We start from the raw sequence: 19805 nt of genomic DNA, 5'->3' as shown, positions 1-19805 counted from the left end.
GCCTGGGCCCTGGATGCTATGCCCGGGCAGGAGATGACAAAGATGACGCCAGGCAGCAGGGACAGCAAAGGCATGGTGGCCTGTACCTGTGCTGCAGTGGCCAGGCCCCCCCCCACCCCCAGCCAGGTCTCTCCACCTGGCACAGCGCTCCCCAGAAGCCAGGTGGCCCAGACACATGAACGCTGCACCCAAAGCATGAGGCGCCTCTGACTCTTTCAAGTCCTCTGAGTCCACCAAGGACCCAGATTTGGCAGATCTTAACGTGGGCAAGAACCGGGACACGCCTTTGCCAGCAGCACATACAGGAAAGGCTGACGGGCGGCGGCGGCAGGGGACCATGCGCCAGGCCCTGGGTTCCATCCCCAGCACAAAAAAGGTCTTGGAGCATTTTGGACTTCAGATTTATGGGTGCCAATATAAAAATCAGTTTAAAAAGCAAGGTTATCAAAAGATAAAAATATCACATCCCAGGCTTAAGGCCCGGGAGGTGGCGCTGTGGGCAAGGCCTCTGGTCTCCCGCCTCGCCTCCTCATGTGCGCGGGGACTGAGTGAACTCTCATCTCGAGTGCGCAGCAGTGCTGGCCAGGGTGAGTGTGACACGAGGGGCAGGTGGACACGGCTAGGACACAGGCCCCGCTCCCACCTGCACACAGGCACTCGGATACAACCTCCAAAGGCCCCTGGTGTTAAGTACAAAGCAATTCTCAGCCCAGAGGGACAAGTGGGGACAGAAAGCACAACTTACCACTCCATTAGAACTATTAACTCCATTCATATTAATTTTTGTTACAAATCTTACAAAGGGGGGTGCTTCTGGGTATTTAGGTCCACATTCTATTTTAAGGCTGTATATTCGGTTTTCATAAATTGTCTGGAAAGAAAGGGCACAGAGATGTCAGGCAGTTATAGACAAGGAACTCAGACAGAACTCACTGAAGACCATTTATCATTTACTCCTGATGAAGAACTCAAGTACCGTGGAAAGTCGGCAGCAACTCATCCCTGAGTTGGGAGAGTAAAGAAGAACATTTAAGGACGTTTCCAGTCAGTGTGGCCAAGCCCTACCCCAGGGGCCTGTGCTGCGCCTGTCCCTGGCACACCTGCCCTGCTCTTGGGGAATGGCATGTGAGGGGCACTCTTCCTTCCAGAAGCTGCGCTAACTGTCCACTCACCCCAGGCTCATCAGCCAATGTACACCACCATGTGCAAAGTGTGACACTGGCCATGGCTCAAGGGAACTTCAGATGAAGCACAGGCTGGGCTCAGGCCCGAGGCGCTCCCCTTCCATCACCGTGGGGCTGGGCTCTGCCTACGCAGGGTCTCCACTGGCCTGCGTCGTCCTCCCTCCGTGTTTTTTTCCCTTGGCAGGCACAGTGACCCGAGGGACCACAGACATGCAGCGGGTGAGGCAGAGGAGGTCACAGGTCCTTTTAGAAATGCCAACTACGTCTTTGCTGAGCAGCACAGGGAAGTCCAATGTCCACACCAGGGACCTTCCCCAGTACCTACCGGCCACCAAGGGTATCAAGACTGCTGCTGGAGCCAGCTGCCCCTCTTTCCTGCAGTGCTCCTCCTGCTGGCCTCACCCACCGCCCCCAAGACCCAGCTCAGGAGTCACCCAGTCCCTAACTCTCTGTCCTACTCTGAGCCACACTGGTGTCCTTGTCTGAAGACCATACTGAAGGTGTGCCTCCCACTGTGAGGGCAGCCAAGTGTCCCCTCTCAGCAGTCTCGCTGTACAAACGCTGCTCTTGTGGACAGCGACACCTAGTGGTCCTTGGGGGAAAAGAACCACAGAGGCTCTTTCTCCCTGGATTGAACCCAGGGCATCCCGCGGGCCAGGCAAGCTCTCAGCACGCCCTAGCGCCCACCTGCGGCATGTTCCCCACACCTCCGAACACGTGGTGTAGACTGCTCCCGACAAAACCTGGAACGTATCTTAAGATCCAGAAGTTATTCATGTTACACCCATTAAAGCCAGCTGTGTCCCTGGGGATCCCAAACCAACAAAACCAAAGCTCTAATCTGGCTACCTACCCACTGCCCACCTGATCCTCTCCCCTCCTAGGAAGCGCTGCCACCATCTACCCCACTCGGTCAGTGCAGGCAAGGAACTAACAGCTATGGGGCGCAGTGGTCACACCTGTTATCCCAGTGACTTAGGAGGCTGAGGTAGGAGGATTGCAAGTTTGAGGCTAGCTTCGGGAACTTAGCAAGACCGTGTCTCAAAATAAAAAATAAGGACTGGGGATGTGGCTCAGCAGTAAAGCAGCCCTGGGTTCAATCCTCAGCACCAAAACAAAACTAAACAAAAAACCCCACAAAAAAACCTAAGGGTCGGGCTGGGGATGTGGCTCAAGCGGTAGCCGCTCGCCTGGCATGCGTGCGGCCCGGGTTCGATCCTCAGCACCACATACAAACAGAGATGTTGTGTCCGCCGAAAACTAAAAAAAATAAATATTAAAAAAAAAACTCTCTCTTTCTCTCTCTCCCCTCTATCTTAAAACAAAAAACAGAAAACAAAAAACCTAAGGGTCAGCCAAGTCCCTTTTCCCTAGCCCCATCATCCGAAGGCCACCACTTCCCTCTCCAAGAAACCGCCCTCCCCCACCTCCTCCCCCACCAGCCCCTCACTGGACCCACCCCAGCCTCTGCTCCCACAGGGGACAGGCTCCGCTGGCTTAAGCCCGCCAACCAAGCCAGGCTGCCTCCCCCGGGGCCCACCTAGAGGCTCAGCACCAGCAAGACCATGGGAACCAGCGCCCGACACCTGCCCCGTGGGAGGGGACGCCGCGCTCTGCACTCTTCATGTGTTTCCTCAAAGGAAAAAAGTTCTCTCAGAAAACGTGACAGAAGAGGGCCCGATGGACACGGCCTCCCTTTCAGTTCTGGTGGGGATGGGACTCAGGGCCCTGCACACGACAGGCAAGTGCCCACCCTAGAGCTGCAGCCCCGGCCCCTAAAAGTGCTGGCAACACCAACCTGGTCACCTGCCGGCACGTCCTGCGGCTCACTCATCTACAGGCTGAAGTGGGGAAGGCGCAGCTCCGGGGCAGGACACTGGTCTCCACGCCACGAAGCCGAATTCTAAAATGCCCACACTCACACGGATTAAAAGTGAAAGAACTAATGGACTTCTGGCCACTGAGGCTCAAGTGGCCCTTTCACTGGAACACGGTCAACTGCCTCAGGCCCAGGGGGCGCGGACACCTGAAGGCCAGCCGGAAGCCCACGCAAGACCTCCTCCCCAGAAAGCCGGGCTCTGCCTCCTCCTCGTGTTCTGTCCCGAGTGCTCCCCAGGCCGGCTGGAGGGTTCGGTCCAGGGGAGAGAGCGCCTGGGGAGAGCCCCGGAACATGGCTTCTGGAAGGAACCTCGCTCTCGACTCCGCATTTGCTTTATAGAACACGTGACCTGGACAATTATGCCAATTAAATGTACCTAAAAGGGCTGGGGCTGCGGCTCAGAGGCAGAGCGCTCTCCTAGCATGCGTGAGGGCCTGGGTTCAATCCTCAGCACCACAGAAAACTAAAATGAAGATATTGTGTCCACTTAAAACTTAAAAAAAATAAATGTTTTTTAAAAAAATGTACCTAAAAGAGTATTTGATCATGAAATGCTGTCCATTTTGATGACATACATCAAATGTCAAGGTGCAAACTGTAAAGCCCACAAAGAAGGGAGGGGGGTGGCAGAGCCGCGAGCCCCTCCTTGCCTGTCCTGCGGGTGGCCGCCCACTGCACATTAGAACGCCAGGCAACTGGAGTCCACCTGCAAAGGACCAACCGCATGCTGTGACATGTCCACACACACGCAGACACAGAGGCCAGGACGCAGCACATCGTGCACCACCTACAACAGTGACCGCACCTTCCTCCAAATTGGGGTTGATTTGTGCACAGTCTGTTTCTTTCTTTTTTTCTAATTGGTGCATTAGGTAACAACATAATTTGGCAACCTCACTTCCTAGTCGTCCCCTCCTCCTTCCCCCTACACAGTCCACTCTACCCATCACACCACTGCCCAGAGTCTAGGAATCATAAGCTTTTCCTGGGCCTAAGACACACCTACGTGAGTCAGCCCAGTCAGACCTCCGAAAACACCAGGCAGATCCTAAAAGTACATGACCAGTGTTCCTCCAGTCAGGGACATCAGAACACCCAGGAAACTGCCGGAGCCCTAGGAGCTCGCACTGTCATGACCCAGTACCATGGAGGACGAGGGACAGAGATGGAGACCAGGAATGGAAAGTGCAGCTTTACTGGATGACCACTGTCGACGCTGGCCAGTACAACAGGCTAACACGGGGGACGGGGGAAGTGTCTCGAGAACTTTCTGCACCACCTTTACTACTCTTCTGGAACCTAAAAACATGTGAAACAAAACTTATTTTAAAATGTAAGCAGGCGCCGTGGCACCTGTGGGTCATTCTAGCTACTTAGGAGACGGAGGGAGAAGAATTGCAAGTTCCAGCCGGCTGGGCCACTTAATGAGACTCTGTCTCAAAATCAAATGTAAAAAAGACTGGGAGTGTACCTTCACAGCAGCCGCTGTGGGCCTAGCATGCAGATAGGCCTGGGTTCAATCCCTAGAGCTGCAACAAAGGAGAGAAACAACAAAGTGTGCGAAGTAGGAAACATAAGGGGGTACAGCAAAAAATAAAACCCAAACATACAAAAAGGCAACATTAGGTCAGCCAGCCACCTGCTGCCTCGATTCTAAATCTATGCAGTTATATACAAATTACGTTTGTATGCCTGTTGGGGAGCAAAGCCAGGGTCTTATGCATGCTAAGCACACACTCCACATGGAGCTACACCCCAGCCCTACAGATCACGTTTAATGACACACGCTGTGTTAGAATGGAGGGTGGATCCTCAGAGGGACATTCTGCAGAGCCTGAGAAGACTTGCTGGGCACAGTGGCGCACACAATCTATAATCCCAGCTACACGGGAGGCTGAGGCAGGAGGATAGAAAGTTCAAGGACAGCCTCGGCAACTTAGTGAGACCCTGTCTCAAAAAAAAAAAAAAAAAAAAAAACCTTCATGGCAGGGCCCCCGTGAGTTCCATCCCCAGTGTCTAAATAAATAAGTAGACAGATAGGATCTGAGTGGCTCAGGATGTAAACAGTAGGTAAGTGCACAGAAAGGGGCAGCAGAGACTTGCCACAGAACTGTACCCTGGGGCCTGGGGAGAGGTCCCGACAGCCGGACTCGGCCTCCCCAGGGGCTGTGCCTGGTTGCTGCCTGGGGCAGGAGGGCAGGGGATGCCGTGGGCTGGACCACTGCTGACGCCAGCAGGAAGGGCTGTCACTGGGGGCACAGAGGAAGGGGAGACAGGACGCAGCAAGTCCCCTCGACCTCTTCCTGTCTTTCAGGCTCTCCCGTGTCGCTGCCTGGCAGAACTTCAGCGGGAAGTCAGCGGAGGAGGAGGAGAGTCTGCAGCGCCAGGCAGGCTCCAGAGCAGGGAGGGAGGTGGGCAGGCGCTGGCCGGCAGCACATGCTGTGGCCCGGCACTGGGGCACCAGTGTCCCCTGCACACACTCCCTCATCCCCGCTAGGTGGCATCCTTCTGGGGCCACAGGCCCCCTGCAGCAGTGCTGCTCACTTCTATACTTCAGTCCTGGTGCCCCCCAAATGCCCTGCAGCCCAAGAGTAAACCGCCAGTCATACGCGGGGGCCTGACGTGAAGTGGAGGAGGGCTGTTCCTGTCAGCGCTGCCCCCGGCTCCTGTGGGCAGCCCACAAGGGCCAGGGTCCTCCTGCCCTACGCCCTCCTCTGCCCAGCGGGCAGTCACGCTTTCCCACTGTGCCCTTCCAGGCCACACGCAGCTGAGCAGCTCCCTACACTGACCACCCGCAGTGGAAACAGCAGCCCAGGAGTAAGAGCAGGATCTGCAAGGCTCCTTCTTGCTTCCCAAGCATCGTCCCAAGAACCAAGATGTGCAAACGACCTGGGTGTCCACTAAAGGCTGAATGGACGAGGGGGGACAGAACACCCGAATCTGCCCACAAAGACTGAAGTCCTGCCACCTGCAATAACGTGGATGAATATGGGGGACAGTGAACTAAGCTCAATAAGTCAGACACTGACCAACACTGTGCCATCTTATTACTATGTGGAATTTAAAGCCTGAATTCACAGAAGCAGATGGTAGCATGGTGGTAGCTGCTGGGAGCTGGTATGTGGGGGAAAAGGGTCGAAGGGACCAACTTTCAGTTATGTACAAATCCCGGGGATCTGATGTGTTTTTTACTTGACATTTGCTAAGAAAGGACGTCTTCTTTCCCTTTGCAGTGCTGTGGGCTGAACCCGGGGCCTCATGCATGGCAGGAAGCGCCCTGCCACTGCAGTACACCCCAGCGCCTTTATAAAAAAATTTATTTTGAGACAGGGTCTTGCCTAGGCTGGCCTCCAATTTGTGATCCTTCTGCCTCAGCCTCCCAAGCAGCTAGGATTACAGATGTGCACCACAACGCCTGGTGAAAACACATCTTAAAAGTCTTCACCAGGAACACAGATGCGCACACACTGCATACACACAACTGTGGTGACGGATGTGCTAATTTGAATGAGGTAATCATTATAAAATGTGTATGTATACCAAACCACCAAGCTGTGCAACTTGAATGTATACAACTTTTATTCAATTATATTTCAAAGCTGGGGGGGGAAATCTGATATAATTTCTTGAGTGATGCAGACAGTTAAGGAGAATGAAGTTAGCCTTCTGCGCTATATGCTCAGAATCGCTGAGACTTTTTATAACACATTCAGGTGTCAGTCACATAACTGAAAGCTGCTTAAAAAGACAGGCCAATGTGCACTGATATGGAAGATGTCCACCATCTGCTAACTTCAAGAAAAAACCTGACTGCAAAATATCATGCATAGCTGGTCTTGTTTTTCTTCAAAAGAGCAGGTAGGTATGTGTGCCCCCTGCTGAGAGCTTCACCCTGTGGGGACTGACCAAACTGCGAAGTGCTTTCATTTTCCTCCTGTGCCCTGGGAGTCATGCTCTGCCATTCTGGACATGGGCGCAGCACTGTGGGGTGAGCATGTGCACAGACATAGCTGGGCTCTCACCTGCATTTAAGAGGCCTGAGGGTGCTTCCCATTCAGGGCCATTTCTGCCCCCATGCCAGGGACATGGGGAATTTAATTTAGCATTTTCTGAAGATATTATGGATGTCACAATCGGGACAGGGGTGTTAATGGCACCTAGTGGGTAGAGGTCAGGGATGCTGCTAAGCATCTTGCAAGGCACAGGACAACCCCACGACAACAACAAGAATGTCCAGTGCAGCGCCAGGCAGGTGGACTGTGTGGACTAGCTACAAAGAAGACAGTCCACACCCGGTGCTCTGGATGGCCATATGTGCCAGAGCCTGCCAGAGATGGGAAGCTTTGCTTTGAGGTTCAGAGGACTTTTCCAAAAGAGGAAAAAAAAAAAAAAAAGTATGTGTGAGATGTGAGAGAGAGTGTGAGTGTGTGTGAGAGAGAGAGAGAGAGAGAGAGAGAGACAGTGTCACTCAAATAAGACACTGAGTACGAAAAGGCAGAAACCAAGCTTTCTCCCCCTGCTGGCCAAGCCGGCCACTTCCTTCTGGAGAGGCCCACTCATGTCACCAGCTCCTTATGTGTTCTTTCAAAGACATTCTGAGCGCCCAGCACTGGCACACATGGACGACCTCCTACCCTCCACCCAACTGCAGGCCACTCTATGTACTCTTGGGGAGTTTTTTTCACTTAAATGCCACAGAGAGACCATTACACCTCAGCTATTGGAAGAACGAGACACACATACTAAGTGGCATATAGTATGCTCATATTAAGGGTGCTGGGAGGTCACCTCTAGTGTCTGGTGTCATTGGCCACACTGCAGGAAGTGCTGGGACACTGCCTTTCAGCACTGCAAAGGAAAAGCTGGTGAGTGAATTCCTAGTAGAATTACTGCATCGCATGGTTCATGCCTTTAAAAAAGTTTTATTAGGGTGCTGGGATTGAGCCAAGGCCTTGTGCATGACAGGCAGACACCTGCCACTGAACCACACCCCCAGCCTTGTCTTAAAAAAAAAAAAAAAAAAAATATGGTGCTGGGGATCGAGCTCCAGGCACATGCTAATCACGTGCTCTACCTTTGAGCCACATCCTCAGCATCGTCCCCTCCATCCCCTTGCAGTGCTGGGGAATGAACCCAGGGATCCTCTTTACCACTAAGCTATGCTTCAGCCTCTTCTTTTCTTTTCTTTTGATACTAGGGATTGAACCTAGGGCACTTTACCACTGAGCCCCTATCTCAGCCCTTTATTAATCTTATTTTGAGACAGGGTCTACATTGCCCACACTGGCCTTGACTTGTGATCCTCTGCTTCAGCCTCCTTAGCAGCTGGGACAACAGGTATGTGCCCAGTCCCTGCCTTCTATTATTTTTGGTGGTGTTTGGGACTGAACCCAGGGCCTTGAGCACACAAGGCAAGCACTCTACCCACTGAGCTATATCCCCAGCCCCTGCCTTTAAATTTTAATGGAAGACTTTCTCTTGGGTAAAACAATTAAAAAAAATTATTATCTTTAATAATTATGTTACTATGCCAACTACTGACTAAATATCTTGTACACCAATCATAAAACTGACTGGTTACAGGCCACATCTAGAAGCAGAGAGTTCCTTTTATGACTTTTGTTTTTAACCCTGGAGAACCAAAGGTTAATCAAAATTACAGGGGTACAAAGACAGACAATAAGATAAAAGTATGGGCAAGGATGCGAGAAACGAAAACCCCACGCACTGCTAGGAGGGATGGAGAGCGGCACAGCAGTTCCGGCAAACTTCCTCAAAACGTGAGACACCACTGCCACCTGACCAGCCATTCTACCCCTAGGCGCATCCCCAGGAGAACTGAGAATCCATGTCCATACAGATGCTCCCACCATCATTACACAGCTCCAGGAACCAAGTCAAATGTCAATCAACTAATGAATGGATAAATAAAATATGGTATATCCGTACAATAAAATATTCAGTCATAAAAGGAGCTAAGTACTGAGAGACACTGTAACAGGCCAATGGAGCCAGACCCAGAAGATGACACACGGTGTCCACCAATAGGCAATGTCCAAAAGAGGCAGATTCGTAGAACTCGAAAGTAGTTTAATGTCTGTCAAGGTTTCAAAGTAGGGGGTAGTGAGTGACTGCTGGTAAGTAGGGGGTTTCTTTTTGGGGTGATGAAAATAGTGACATTTGCACAACTAATGTGATAAAAACCATTGAATTATACACTTTAACAGGGTGAATTCTATAATATAGGAATTTATACCTCAATAAACCTTTTTACCAAATAGATATATGGAAAGCATCTGGCATACTATAGCTACTTACTAAAACTTATTCCCCTTTGGAAAGAGATAAATTGAAACTCAGGGTAACCCAAGCTGCTCCAGGTGGAATAGAATATTCCCAGTAGAACTTACCAACTGTCCCTAACCCTCATACTAGGATTTAACCTAGGGACACTCTACAACTGAGCCACACATACCCCCAGTCCTTTATATTGCTAATTTTGAGACATAGTCTGGTAAGTTGCTGAGCCTGGCTTTGAATTTGTGATCCTCTTGCTTCAGCCTCCTGAGTCGCTGGGATTAAAGGCATGTGCTCCCACGCGTGGCTTGTTTTTTTTGTGTTAAGTATGTTAATTCAGTGGTATTCAGTGGACTCAGTGTTGCACACGAGGATTTTCTTATTTCTGGGAACTATAAATGAGGGAACCGGTTGAACAAATCCACTGAACAACTACCGCATTCTGAGTCATTTCCAGGTCCTCTGGGAATAAGGACAAGGAAGAAGGGTCTCATCCTCAACAATCCTAAACCTTTCTTAAGAGAAGAAATGCAGAGAAGAAGCCAAAAGCGTATAGTGAACTTTCAGAGACAGCAAAGAAAATCATCTCAATGGAAAACAAGACTTCTTCATAGGAAAAAGAGGATAAAGAAACTAATAAGCACATTATCAAATGTGCACACCCCACAAAACACAGGGTCACAAAAATGACTCAAAAAGCAACATGAAGTGGCTTTTTAGGTGCTGAGCACCACGAGTGCCAATGGTCAGGATGAAAGTCAGTGCGCCCCAACAGTGAGCTGGGCTCTTGCCTGCTCGGGCTGGGCCCGTCCCGCATCCTTCCACCCCACAGTGCAAACTCAGAGCCTGTGGGCAGTTAAGAGGAGGCGTGGATGTCATCATCCTTAAGCACATTCAACAAAATCTCCCGCAGCCGGTCTGAAATGAGTGTCGTGTTAACAGGAATCTGGTTCTTGACTTCTACGTCAAGTTACTATAGTAGTGAGCACTCTGGGTAATTCTATAATGGTAGCAAATGAACTCCCAAAATATAAACACGGGGAACAATGTGGCAGGTGGTCATCGAGGAGCACAAGCTCCAGTCACACAGACGTGGCCGAGCAGCTATGTGACTTTGGGCAAGTGACTTCACTCCCCTGGTCTGTTTCCTCAACTGGGAGATGGAGTGCGACCATGCCACAGGGAGCCGTGCTGGCAACTGAGATCACAGAGCTGAAAGGTCATCTTCCCCACCCTCTTGACTTGGCCCTTCTTGGCAAAGGTCTCCGGACCTGTCAATGCCTGGAACAGAGCACAGCTGACAGACAGAAGCCAGACCTTTGCTGAATGGCCCCTCGGATTAGGACGCAGGTACAGCACACCTGGGAAACCAGGAGCCGAAACCACAGCTGTGTAGGCTTTCCCGAATTCCTCTGGGACCGGCCTGGGGCTGCTGGCTAGACCTGGAGTCGGGTTCTTTGATAGCTTGCTCTGAAGGACATCCAAGGGTTCAACGATCTCAACCTCGCTGACTACATGACATGTAAATTCACAGAGTCTCAACGGGTTTTTGCTTACCATTTAGAGGGATTAAACAGCATCAGAGGAGGTTCACATATATAAACTGAAACTGGTCAAAAAAGAATAGCCACATTTCAGAAAATATACCATGGGTGAGCTTTTTTTCCGCAATAAGGCTAGTGTGTTTTTAAAAGAAGGCACAGTGAATTTAAGACATTGACATTTATAGCCGTAGCTCGACGCTTACTCTTGGAGGCCCAATTATCATCCCTGTCCATCTCGTAAGTGTCATGTCTTCGTCATCTTCTAGACCCCAGCTAACTGTGCCATCTCCTACTCCTTTCTGGCCTTCTTCGAGTTCTTCCAACAGTCGGAAATTGCGAGGGACTTTTACTCCTAAAATAAATGGAAAGAAATTCAAGATACTAGCAACTACAGGGGACTGCGAGCCCAGAGCCGGCTCTTGTTACACTACCTGGCGATGGGGACGCCAACATGCACACAGCTCCTGACGGCTGTCCCGCCTCAGACGAGCCACTTACAACAACTAGCACGACCAGAGGGAAGGAGCTCGTGTTCTGTGACAGGTGACATGATCGGGGCTGGATAACCAAATTTAGACACCCCAACCCCAGCCATCTGACACACTTCATCAATTTTTACATGTCCAAATGTTGATCCGGTGGGTCACGAGAGTGCGATGAAAACCACCCACACCAAGTGCCCACCAAAGTATCCTGACGGAGACGGGCTACGTCCTTGGTTTTGCTCCCATGACATCCCTCTTCTGTTCCGTTTCCTTCTTTTCTCGGTACTGGGGACTGAACCCAGGGTGCTTTACCACTGAGCGACCCCCAGCCTTTCCAGTTTTGCTTGGTGGTAGGGTTTCTTCACTAAGTTGCCAGGTTGGTCTTGAACTCAGCCTTGAGTCACTGGGTCCCATTGTGTGGCACTAGGCCTGGACTGAACACCTACTCCTGAGGCAAAGGGTACGCTCACCTGTTGGAATGACTCTCAAGTGACATTAGGAGGAAAAGCGGCCATGGACAGATCAAATAAAAATGGTGTTTACTTAATCAACCAAGAGCCAGCGAAGGTGCCGTGGATAAAATGTTCCGTTGTGTCAGCTGCTCTCATTAGCTGCTCTCCTGACTGGTGAAAACGTGGAAGGTGGCAGCCGGTTCTCTAATTTACCTGTTTTCCAAAAACCCCAAGTCTCGGCTAGGAGCTCAGGAGAGCAACACTCCGGCATCAAGCCACAGGACCTAAGTCCACACAGGCCTCAGCCATGCTTAGGTGTCCTCCAGAAAAGACCCTAGGCCCCGGGGCCTTCAGGGTGGGTGTGGGAGGGGGACGCCAACCTTCTTCCTGGCTTGGGCATGGAGCCTCTCTACTAGGGCTGCCCCCAACCTCTCCTGCTGGCCTCCATCTTCTCTGGCATTTGCACTATTTTTTTTTTTGGAGGGGGGTGAAGTTCAGAATCTAGGCAAATTACAAGCTACCTATGCCTTGAATGCTGGTTCTCCATCTGGTCAAACTCTCAGTAGGACTTACCACGTAACTGTGAAGAGAGGCCCAGAGGAGGGACCCAAGACTATGAGAGGTTCCCCAGTATACATCAGTCTTTCCCTAAGAGTAGGACACAGGCCAGTATTAATCCAACCAGAATATGCATCTGACCCCCGTGTGTGTCAGACGCTTCTCCAGGCCCTGGGCAACAGGCAGTGACAGAACAGCGCTGCTGCTCTCGTGGAGTTCCACTCGGTGAGGCCCACGGCTGCCCAGACAACGGGAGCTGAGGGTACGGAAGAGCGAAGAGCCTGGTGTTCTGCAGCAAGTGACGGAGGGCAGGGCTACAGCTTTAAATTACTGTCACCAGGTGGCATGACTGAAGGAGGCAAGGGACTGACTGTGACCTAAGGATGCTGAGGGTGGGCCTCGAGGCAGAAGGAAGAGCAAGCAAAGAGGGAGGTGTGGACAGAAGGGCAGGGAGGGAGGCAGAGGAGAGCAGGAGAGGCCGGACCCAGGGCTGTCCACCAGGGCCCCGCCTGCGAATGAAGACCGCAGGCAGGAAGCTCCTGCGACTGCCCGGCAGAGGCCTCAGCCACCTGTTGAGGTGACAGCTGTGACGGAGGCTGGGTGCAGAGGTCTGAGCTGACACTCTGCTGTCTGGGGCTGTGAAGTATGAGGAGCAGCAACTACAGCTCCCAGGGTTAGGTCTGAGCAACTGGAAGTACAGAGCCGATAATGGCACATTAGATGACGCTAGGTGTGACCAAAGCTTCATTTACAGTGATGCATTTTTCTTGTTTTGTTTGGATACTGGGGATTGAGCCCAAGGGCGCTTAACCACGGAGCCACATCCCCAGCCAATTTTTAAAATATTCTATTTAGAGACAGGGTCTCACTAAGGTGCTTAGAGCCTCACTAAGTTGCTGAGGCTGGCTTTGAACTTTCTATCCTCCTGCCTCAGCCTCCTGCGACACTGGGATTACGGGCGTGCACCCTGCTCAGTAATACATTTTTAAGAATAACTTATTCAGAGGCTGGGGGTGTAGCCGAGGTACAGCTCTGGTCTAGTGTTGTGAGACTGTGAGATCCTGGGTTCCATCCCCATTACTGGGGGGGTGCGGGGGGACAAAAAGAAAGAAAAACTTATTTAGGACAAATAATAGTATCTTAACCTCCCATTTACAACAATGGTAAATTATTCCTTTTGTTTGTTTTTTGGTACAAAGATTGAATCCAGGGGTGTTTAACAATTGAGCCATACCCCCAGCCTTTTTTTCTATTTTTATTGTGAGGAAGGGTCTTGCTAAATTGCTGAGGCTGGCCTTGAACTTGTGATCCTCCTGCTACAGCCTCCCAAGCCACTGGGATTACAGGTATACGGCGTTGCATTTGACTAAATTATTGCTTTTAAAATAAATATAAGTAGTCAGCTGACTGAAAAAAAAATTATGAACTATCACATATAGCACTTGAAGGGAAACAGCAAAAACCATACTTGAACTGCTGGCTAGAAAAACACTGGCATTTTTCATTCATCTGCAGTATGGCTGAGAGGATTATTCAGCTATGTGGAATGAAGTCCCCTCTCAAAGACATAAAATTGAAATGTTTGTGACATTATAGGCACAAAGCTAGACAATATTATTAATTTTACTCAACAAAGTTAAATAATCCTAATTTAGCTAAGAAAAAAAAAATCAGCGTGCATTTCTACTATTATTACTGGTAACTTATAAACCTACCCCAATAAAAATGAAAGCCAAGAGAACACTGGAGCAATTACTAGGAAGGCTACTGAGTATCTGAGGTTCTTGTATATGGACAGTGTTGTGGAGGCCCGGGGTCCAGCTAATTGCAGGCTGCCTGCCTAGCATGTGAGAGGCCCTGGGTTCTATCCCCACACGGCCTCTCCCCACAAAAAGTGATCATATGAAAACGAGGCTCTTGGGGAGGACCCCACCCTATCTAGGACCCAGAAAAAAGCACCAGGGATAAGTATATACAGAGAGAAGATCATGTGAGGACTCCACAAGAAGATGGCTATCTGCAAGCCAAAGGGAGAGGCCTCAGGAGAAAGCAGCCTGCTCACAACTGGACCTTGGACTTCCAGCCTAGAGCCAGGAGAAGTAAATTCGTTGTTTAAGCCACCCAACAGGTGGCATTTTGTTATGGAAGACCTAGCAAACCAACACAGAAGGTAAGAGACATCTCAAGAAGCTTAAGAACACTGAAGGACACAGACTAAGATGTTAACAATGGTTATCTGTGTGTGCAAGGATTATGGGTGATTTTCCTCCTAAACCAGAATTTCCTGATCTCTTTGTTGTTGTTGTTGTTGTTGTTGTTGTTTTGTAATTTTTTTTTAGTTCTAGATGGATACCCTACCTTTATTTTATTTATTTTGTATGTGGTGCCAGGGATCGAACCCAGTGCCTCACGCGTGCTAGGCAAGTGCTCTACCACTGAGCCACAGCCCTGGCCCTTGGTTTCTTTTTCTTCTTTTTTTGGAGACAGGGTCTTGCTACATTGCCCAGGTTGGCCTTGAACTCTTGGGCTTACGAAATCGCCTGACTCACAGGCAGGCACCTAGCTGGAACTACTGGCAGGCACCAGGTTCTGATTTCTTCTACTATAACAAAGCAAAATGGCAAAAAAAAAAAAAAAGAATTAAGCCACCTGTGCTGTGCTTCAGACAAGGTCCCTACCTTGGGGCCTTTGCAGTTGCTCTTCTCTCCTAGAAGACTCTTCCCTCTAGATAACTGTAAGCCATGTCCCCTTCAGTTACATGACACCTGACCTCAATAATGGGTTCCTTTCTGTGTCAGGTATTTAAAAGCCAGGAAGGACTGTTTTTAGTAGTGCTATTCATCTTGTAGACTTCAGCAGAGAACATCCTATTTATGGCTCAAGTGATACCTTCTCCTCTAACAAGCAGACCTGATTGAGAAGTTCTAACATCTGAATATCACAAGATCACTGCTATTAGTTTCAACATAGATGATGAACTCAAGTTCACATTTTTTCAGATGTTTAATTTGAATTTGTGAAGTAGGACAAATATTATTTTGGTAATTAATACTATACTTTCAATACACATTTCTATTGAATTAAATATACAATTACTTAAAAAAATAGACAATATTATTAATTTTGTGCAAAACCCCCATATACAATTGAGCCAAAGAAATTTGGAGGTCAGCTGGGTGTGGTGATGCACGCCTGTAATCCCAGCAGCTCAGGAGGCTGAGGTAGGAGGATCAAGTTCAAAGCCAGCCTCAGCAACTTAGCGAGACCCTGTCTCTACATAAAATAGTAAAAGGTCTAGCTAGGGTTAGGACCCTGGGTTTGATCCTCAGTATCAAAAGAAAAATAGGAAAGAAATATGGAGGTCAGCTCAATGTATTTTAAGCCAGCACTTGGTAAAGTAACTAAGAATCACGGAGGCCAAAGTAAGCTTTCTGTTTTAACTGCAATCCTGGAATCATGGAACAATTCAAACCAGACGACTTTCAAGGTGCTGGGGATCAAGCTAGGCAAGTGCTCTACATGCCTTAGTCCAGCAATTTTCAAGTTGCAGAAGAGGCATCATAAACAGCTTAATAAACGAAAAACTTTGTATTGGTCAGTATCTATTAGGCAATGTAGAAATATTCCAAGTAGGAGTTGAAATAGACACATAAATATCAGAATAACTACACTATATACTAAGTAATGATAATACACATTTATTCAATTTGAATAGTGCTCTCAAACTTGTCTCCAGACCCCTTCACATCCTTAAAATCTAACAAGGACTTTTCTTTGTTTATGTGGGTTTTACAGCTACTGTTATTTGTCAAATTAGAAATTACGACTGAGAAATTTTTAAAATGTTTTTTTCAATTAAAATTGCAACAAATGAGGCTGGGGTTGTAGCTCAGGGGTAGAGCACTTGCCTCACATGTGTGAGGTGCTGAATTTGTTCTTCAGCACCACATAAAAAAAATAAAATAAAAATAAAGATTAAAAAAGGGGGGCAACAAATGAGCATGTTAAGATAAATAATATATAATGAAATAACTATATTTCCCAAAGAACAAGAGAGGGTGGTGAGAGGAACGGCATGGCTTCATAACCTTCTTTACTATCTGGCTCAAAACCACAGAGTGCCAAGACTGGAGGTAAGTTGGAGAACAGGTGTCCTGCTCAAAGTGGACAGTCACTCCTGGACTCTGGACAAGTCCATGGGCCTCACTCTATTCGTGGAGCACCATTTTGCACCTAATTGGGCTCAAAAACTCCCCTGGGCAGAGCTGGGCGCGGCTCAGGGGTGGAGTGCTGGCCTAGACCTCCTTGAGCCCAAACATCCCACACTCAGCTCAGGCAGAACCTGGCACTGGCACTTTAGGTAAATTTAACCCTTTAGGTGAATCTTGAAGAACCCGTCCACAAACCAGAAAGCTCCTGTAAAGAAGGCTCTTAGTTCATTTTTTAAGCCATCAACTTTAATTTTAACTCAAAAATTAAAAGCAAAGTTTGGGGAAGAGGAAGGCAGAAATCAGAAATTACTGCACTCTCCCAGTAAAAAAACAACGCTCCTGGTCAAGGGACCACAGTGGCTTATCGTGTTCAGCATGTGTCAAATTGGACACTACATTAACAAGCCAAAAAACAAACAAACAAAAAACCCCTACACCTTCAATGACTGCAAATTTGGGCTTTTCACCTGCCCCAACAACAACAACAAGCTGCCTTATACATAAATTATCAGTAACAGGGCTGGGGCTGGGGCTCAGTGGCAGAGCGCTTCCCTAGCATGTGTGGGACACTGGGTTGGAGCCTCAGCACCACATAAAAATAAGTAAAATAAAGATTGCGTCTGTCTACAACTAAAAAAACTTTTAAAATTATCAGTAACAGGGCTGGGGATGTGGCTCAAGCGGTAGCGCGCTCGCCTGGCATGCGTGTGGCCCGGGTTCGATCCTCAGCACCACATACACACAAAGATGTTGGGTCCGCCGAGAACTAAAAAATAAATATTAAAAAATTCTCTCTCTCTCTCTCTCTCTTTATCAGTAACATACATGCACGCACACCTTCTTTCAGTATGATAATCACCCATCCTTCCGAGGCTCCGCGCCAGGCAACGCAAGGCTAAGAAGAAATAAAAACAGGAGCCTCCCTGCAGCCCACCGCATCTCAGTGGAGACCACACACACACACACACACACACACACACACACACAGAAGTGCAGCTGGCCACGGGACTGTTCCTCCGCTTCTTAGGGCTCCCACACGACTGTGGGATTCACTGAGAGCTGAAGAGGCTGGGCAATGTCACCAAACGACTGGACTTTTGGGTAACTGGTGGGGAGCTGCACCAGAGAAAAGGCACAGCAGGGCTCCAGGTAATGCTCAGGACAGGCTGGGAGGCCAAGGCCAGCCTGGGGTGGCTACTGCTAAGGTTTCAGGATATAAAGTCAGAAGCATTTGCTTAAAGCCAATTCTGTGCCTGGCGCGATGGTGAATGCCTATAATCCCAGCAGCCGGGGAGGCTGAGGCAGGAAGATTTCGAGTTCAAAGCCAGCTTCAGAAACAGCAAGGCACTAAGCCTCAGAGAGACCCTGCCTCTAAAGAAAATACAAAATAATAGTGCTGGGGATGTGGCTCAGTGATTGAGTGCTCCTGAGTTCAACCCCTGGTACCCCCACCCCCCAAAAAACACAACCAATTCTGTGACAAAACTTGTTACGAACTTCTCCCAGGCCTGGCTGATGGGAAGCAGAGGGACTGCTGAGAGATTTACAGTGGCCTGTGTTAATGCACAGGAGTGCAGCGAAGTTCCTGGTTTTACAATGTGATAAATAAACCAACTGGCCTGTCTATGTCTCAGATAAGCATTTGTTGAAAAAATTTAAAAAACAGAGCATAAAAGAATAAAAAGGTTTGCAATTCCACTTTTTTTTTAGGGCAAACAAAGTCCACCCCATTTCTCCGTGTGTGCAGACCCACCTCACCCAGCTCTGGATGCCACAGGAAAGCAAAGCCATTTGGTGGTGTACCACTCTATTTCAAAAGAGCAGGTTGGAGTGTTGGCTATACTAAACTCCCACAAATAAGAATCAGAACATACTTTGGTGAACAGTCCATAATTTTTTAGCAGAGGATTAGGAACACAGACCTGGGATCTTGGTACTGCTGGAAAAGTCCCTCCCAGGGCCTTCATGCCTGCTAGGCAAGTGCTCTACCACTGAGCCTCAGCCCCAGCTCCAACTCCACAGCCTTCCAGCAAGTTGGCTGTATGCCTGGCACATTACCTTGAGCCCCAGCAAACCAGGGGTCACAATGCTCCTGCCTGAACATGTGGCAAGGGAGAAGGAGTGAGTTCAGACCTGGAAAGCACTTGGATAAGACCTGGCACGTTGTAAATATGCTACTGATCACCTCCTTCAGCACACTGCTATCCATCATGAAAAACGATCAACCCCACAAGCCCCTTGCTTCACCCAGTATCCTTCTTTCAGCTACCACCTTCTTTGTTCCTTATTAGCAAAAAAAATCTCAAAAGGCTCGCCCAGGGGCCAGGGTCGTGGCTCAGTGGTAGCGCACTTGTCTTGCATGTGTGAGTCACTAGGTTCGAGTCTCAGCACCTCATATAAATAAATGAATAACGCGGTTATTGGTGCTCTGGACAGCACCCTCTAGCACCCTCCTTGCCTCCCTCAGCCCAGGTTTCTTCCTTTCCTGGCTGCTGGTCCCTCCACCTCGTCTCTCTGAGGGTTTGATCTGTCCCATCCCCCAGGTGACTCTACCCAGATGGGGAGCCAAGTAAGGAGCCTCCAGTTTACCTTTCCAGTCAGCTGCCTCCTGACCATTCTCACCACCACATCTAAGAGGCCTTTCAAAGACACCCCCAAAGCGGACCCCCTTGCTTTCTTCCTCCCAAAACACCATCCACTCCACAGTCTCGGTGTGTGGCACAAACATTTCTCCTGACCCTAAATCTCGTAGTCCTGACAAGCACTCCTTCCCACATCCAACCCATTTGCAAATCTGGTCACTCTTACTCACGGTCTCCACAGTATTTTGCTCTGATCCACGCCACCAGATTCCTAACTGCCTATTCTATTCTCCAGTTTCTTTTAAAGTGCTCTTCTCCACGCCCACCACCCGCTTCCTGCCACAACCAGAGCACTCCCCAGTCCTGCCCTGGCCTGCACCCCACCGTCACACACCAATCCCTGTCACTCCTTGCTTGCTCCCTTAGCCTCAGCCACACCAGTGTGCCACCTTTTCTCCTCCTCTGCATTTGCTCTGCCTCTGTCCCAAAGCCGGGAGTGGCTGAGTTGATCCCTTGTTCCTCAACCTAATGACTAACTGTTCCATTTTCTCATCTTGATTTATTTATCAAAACTTTGGGGTACCGGGGGTTGAACCCAGGGGCACTTTACCAC

At 49.3% G+C, this 19805-nt stretch overlaps 1 protein-coding gene across 5 annotated transcripts in view; it reads right to left on the bottom strand.

Moving 5' to 3' along the window:
• The window catches only part of Ube2v1 (ubiquitin conjugating enzyme E2 V1), a 29579-nt gene that overhangs the window by 1780 nt on the left and 7994 nt on the right, over positions 1-19805 (bottom strand). For 3 of the 5 annotated variants that reach the window (XM_046433591.2, XM_046433590.2, XM_046433592.2), the window contains exons 2-3: positions 11108-11256; positions 746-871 (exon numbers count right to left, since the gene is read on the bottom strand). In XM_046433591.2, the coding sequence (XP_046289547.1) occupies positions 746-871; positions 11108-11256 (275 nt within the window). Of the gene's footprint in view, positions 1-745; positions 872-10917; positions 11078-11107; positions 11257-19805 lie in introns of those variants that run through there. The other 2 variants (XM_046433594.2, XM_058575648.1) reach the window with 2 other exon arrangements.

The sequence above is a fragment of the Marmota monax genome, unplaced genomic scaffold (assembly GCF_021218885.2).
Source record: "Marmota monax isolate L192 unplaced genomic scaffold, Marmota_monax_Labrador192_F-V1.1 WCK01_AAM20220418_F8-fsc00014, whole genome shotgun sequence".
Classification (NCBI taxonomy): Eukaryota; Metazoa; Chordata; class Mammalia; order Rodentia; family Sciuridae; genus Marmota; species Marmota monax.
Note: the sequence above shows the minus strand (reverse complement) of the source record. Positions and strands in the feature narration are given on the sequence as shown.